Source organism: Rhipicephalus sanguineus, chromosome 8 (assembly GCF_013339695.2).
Source record: "Rhipicephalus sanguineus isolate Rsan-2018 chromosome 8, BIME_Rsan_1.4, whole genome shotgun sequence".
In the NCBI taxonomy this organism is placed as follows: Eukaryota; Metazoa; Arthropoda; class Arachnida; order Ixodida; family Ixodidae; genus Rhipicephalus; species Rhipicephalus sanguineus.
The window spans coordinates 127,484,275-127,489,141 of record NC_051183.1 but is presented as its reverse complement, the minus strand read 5'-3'; the positions used below and the strand labels follow the sequence as shown (position 1 = coordinate 127,489,141).

General features: G+C 46.3%; 1 protein-coding gene across 1 annotated transcript in view; it reads left to right on the top strand.

The window, feature by feature from the left end:
• Window positions 1–2,436: 2,436 nt before the first annotated feature.
• Window positions 2,437–4,867, top strand: part of LOC119403503 (uncharacterized) — a 55,763-nt gene continuing 53,332 nt past the window's right edge. The window contains exon 1 of the mRNA XM_049418352.1: window positions 2,437–2,528. Within this exon, the coding sequence (XP_049274309.1) occupies window positions 2,437–2,528 (92 nt within the window). The remainder of the gene's footprint in view (window positions 2,529–4,867) is intronic.

The following is a 4,867-nucleotide window of genomic DNA, read 5'->3' as shown; positions in this document are numbered from 1 at the left end:
AAAGTTGCATGTAGATTTACGTGTGATGGCTTCTGATTCTCGCACATGGCGAAGCCATTTTTCTCAATGTGAAATTATACAGAATATGAGACTGAATCATCAACGCTATCCGCAAAGAAATCACTGAAATAATTCTCAAGAAATTTACAGTAATTCTAACGGCTTGCTTCTTGTGGCAAAATAGATGCGCAAATTTTGTAGTAAAGAAATGCTTTCATGACCTAGTCACACAAAAAAATATCTGCGCATAAACATTTTTTGTTCACTTTAACCTGTATAGTTACCGCAAGAATTGGGAGCGTTTCAGTGAGGGTGTTCAAGATCAGCCGCGCTCACGAAACTTAGCTGCAGTTGCGGATAGAAAGAAGCAACACTTATTTTCAAAACAAAGTTGATAAGCCCTATCAGCTTTATAGCAACTATAATGAAATTTCGCATATGTAGACAGTTTTCAAAAATAGTTCCCTTCCGTCTACAGGTTTCAGACAATGTTACTTTACTATTTGTTGCGCACAAATTTCATACACAAAATGGCTTGTTTTTGACGACAATATTGAGTTTTGCATCGCCATGAACTTTCGAGGACGACATGTAATGAAATTGGTACCTCCATATTGAATATGTTCGATATTTTCTCCCTCGTAAATTACGCAGCTAATAAGAAAACTAAGTTCCTTTCCAGGCTGTTGGGTGGTATGTGCACAAGACGTAAAATACCCAATCAAATCTAAAATATCCATTTTCGGATCGGTGTCGAACCGTGGTTAGCCCATAACCGTAGTTAGCTTAACCGCGATTTAGGCTGTTCGTGCCACAGCGGTATTAATTGGCTTTGGTTGAAACAGAGGGACGCCAACCAAGGTAATGAGTAAAAAGATTTTTTTTTGCGTATCAAGAAAAAATCCGACGTTTCGCGTCCCACTCGCTTTCTTTTTCAGGGTTTTCTTCCTGCCGTGTGGTCACGGCTATTCTCCACGATGTGCAGAATTCCGTTGAGGCAGACTTTCGATCGGCAGCGCACCTGTAGACCAGCTGACGTTACCGGCTGTCGCCTGGATTAAAGCCCCTCCATCGCGTCTACTGCCGCATGGAGGGGCTTTACCCCCGAATGCAGAGATGTTACTTGGCTCGTGCCTTCAACTTGACTTGAGCAAGTCGGCCCGAAGCAAGCAGCGGACTTGAAAACGCCCAAGTCGGCCTTCGCGTTTCATAGACGCTCAGGCTGTCTTGCTTGGTCAAGTCAAGAACGAGCTTCAATGCAGAAACACGTTGCTCGCCTGGTACCGAGGTTAATAATGAAGTTGTTGGCGTAAGGCACGTGTTACAGCAAGAAAAGTTCGTATATTTGAAAAGAACTATCCCATCAAAGTGCTACAAGGATATTTTTGTCATTTTACTGTTAACGAGCGGCACGTGGTTCCCGCCGCCGCAGCGATGCGCAGTGTTGCTTGTGTAAAGCGTCCGTTGCCCGCTGGTTTCAGTGGCCGTCCAAGCGCGGCGCGTTACTCCAAGCTTGCTTGTTTTGGCCTGCGCGCTAATAGAATTTCCCATAAAGATGCGAAACAGGGCATGGTTTGCGTTGTGTTCTTTCGTCGTTTTTTTTTTCTTATCGAAAGCCGCGGAGTGTATATACGCTGCGGCGCTGCCCTGGCTCGCAAGTTTTAAGCGAGGTATCGCTAATTTTCAAGGTACTAGCCTTTATATTCGCCTTAGGACATGCTTGTAGCGAGCTAGGTCGTGGTTATATATGAATAAATAAAAAATGCAACAAGTTCTGGAAACTAAGTGTACAAACCCCTTGTTCAGGCCCATGTGGGTGCCGCCGCCCAACAAAAGAAGCTAAATAATAGAACTGGGCTAATTATTTGTCCACTTTCGTTGAACATCTGATTCTTGGTAAACAAGACAAGAAGCGGGGGTCGGGATCATGGGCCTCGGCGGAATTTTGCCTCGCGGTTTGCAGCAATGCCGCGCTGCATGTTGGTGAGGGGAGGGGGACGCACATGGTCAGGATATGTTATCTGCTGGAAGCTTTGTCGCGAAGAACGAAAAAGACACAGGCCTGCCAAGTGCGTCCTGCGAGGTGAACGAAGAGCTCATCCACCTATTTGTACGAGAGCACCTGTTCGTAATACAAAGAGGAAGTCCCAAGAAAAGCTTCGCCTTGTCACCAAAAAATTTGTGCTGGTCCGTGGATTAAACCCGCACTAGGGGAAGCTCTTTTTTTTTCTGAGAAATGCTTAAGGAATTTTTCGTGTCGTTGTGCTGCAAACTGATGCCTGTCAAGTTTCTCAATCCCACACAGCTGCACCGAACGAGACAAAAACGACGTAAAATGTTGTGTACTATGAAAACATTTTTCGGCTCATGCTACGTCCCCCACGTCACCTTTCGAAGCGAAGTCGTCGAATCAAGGAGAAAGAACAATTCGCTCAGATGTCGCAGCAAGGCACGTTGTCGTCCCACGAGACACCTCAGCGCAAGGCGACCCCGCGCTTCACCGAGGGCGAAAAAAGTGTGCTGATCTTGTGAGGCAGTTCAGGCACATTATCGAGTGGAAAAAAACTGATGTTGCGTCAGTGGCGAAAAAAAAAATGAAACGTGGAAAGAAATAGCCAAGCGCTACAACGCCAACCACGGGATTACCAGGCGCCACCATCTGCAGCTCAAGAATTAATGCTGGAATAACCTCAAGCAGAAATGGAAAGAGGAAGCTGCAAGAGAAAAGCGAGAGCGCCACAAAACTGGTAAGAACATTTTTTTGCATGACTGGTTCACTTGAGCTATTATTCTTGTGACCTTCCACATGTCTTGTATTCGGGAGATGAGTGATTGGTGAGCGTAAATACACCGGGGCTATTAATGCGCACGTGTGTGCAGTCAACACATCCTGTAACGCTAGGGAATTTGGCCACTTCATAAAAGTCCCGCATAACTTTAGGAAATCCCGCCGGCTGCGGGAAGCCCACCAGCATCGAGTACAAGTTGTTTGCGATGAGTAAGTCACTTTTCCGACTGCGCGGCACACTGTCGACTACGGAATGCGGACGAGATCCCCGGTGACTGTCTGGAATGTGCCAGCGCCGTAAAACCTGAGCGCCATCAGTAGATGCAACATGGGAGGCACAGGCTGTCCTCAGTTGTCCCCGCTTTCTTGGAGCGGCAACATAGCCAGAAACTGCCGCACGGCGTTCTTGGTGAACCTGTAGCGAGCGTGGAATTGTTCCTCGTCGTACAACTCCATCGGATTTCCTCGGTCACGTAAGGCGGGTCGCGGAATCTTCGGCAGGCAATGTACCTCAGAAAATGCTACGTCCATAGCGTGGCAAGCAAATTCAAAAGCGGACAACCTCCGCGCGACGTCCATTCGAGAGGCGGCCATGTTGGAATAACGCATCAAGACTGTTTCAAGCTAGCCCCGCAGCAGACTTGAAACTCGTCCTGACTTCGACCGAGCCAAGCCGCCCGCAAGTCGTCCGCAAGTTCGAGAACGATTTATGGCAAGCGGCAAAGCTGTCTTGAGTCAAGTACGAGTCAAGTACGAGACAAGTAACATCTCTGCATTCGGGTATAGTGCCTAGAGTTTTTTATATATAATTCGGGGGTTAGCCTGGATGGGCCAGGATTCCACAATAACGCGGGAGTTCACCACGCTGTGCTCGGCGAGTGTATTCCTTTGTCACTCGAACTTGCGGACGTCGTTTTTATGTTGTCGCGGCCTCTCGGGGAAGGTCTTTGTTTCCCCCACGTACGAAGCGCCACGATCAGCACATGGTAGGGAGTAAATCAGCCCTTCCGCTTTCTCTTCGGGCGGACTGTCTTTTGGGCACAACAAGGCGCAGGTGCCAGCAAACATTCCATCTGCTAAAATCCACTTCGACGAAAAGCATGTCCGTACAGTTTTTCATAGCTCATTCCGCGGCTTTCTTCAAACTTTGTGTGGCGACGAGCGATTTCGCCCGGTCTTTCTTTGTCAATGCCTGGAAGGCCGACAGCAGTCCGACGCTGCGACAAAAGAATTTGTCGGGGGGAGCTCTGGGAAAATGGCATCTACAGGATGAAAAAGTAACGAGTAACGTGACACCACACGTTACCCGAAAGTGTTAACGTAAGTACGTTGCCCGTTACAGTTTCGAAATTGTAACGAGTACGTTACTAAGTTACCGAAAAAAAGTAACGCGTTACCGGTAACGCCGTTACTTGTAAGGCGTTACCGCCAACACTGGTAGAAGCACGCCGTTATAATTACTGCAAGTTTGCTCAGTGATGTTTTTTTTTTTTTGAGGAGAGCGTTGATGGTGACATCGGTCGTCTTATAGATAATGTCACATTGAGAAAAATAGCCTTACCATGCGCTACAGATTTAGAAGCCATCAAATATAACTGTACCGAATACTTCAGGCCACTATATACATTATTGCCAAGGAATGGCACATTTGTGCAAATTATTCTCGTTAAATCAGTGTGGTGGGCTTTAAAAAATTCTTACTGTGGGTTCCTGCAGTGAAGATGCAATGATTAAAATTTCTGATTATGGAGTAACGGCAGAAGTAATGTACGTTACTTTATTTCGGTAACGGTAACGCGTTAGCTTTTTTTATCGGTAACGCAGGGCGGTAACGCGTTCCCTTTTTTGTTAGCGTAACGAATAATGTATTTAGTTACTTTTTTTCACTAACGCGTACAACAGTGGTCATTAAACACAGTGTCCGATTCCTCATCAACGCCCTTCGCAATAAAAGTATCACTGAACAAACTTGCAGTATATATGACGGCGGGCTTTCTACTGCCAAAATAAATGTGCAAATTTTGCAGCAATAAAAAATGTTTAAATTGCATAAATTTGGGGACAATTATTTGCGCACAT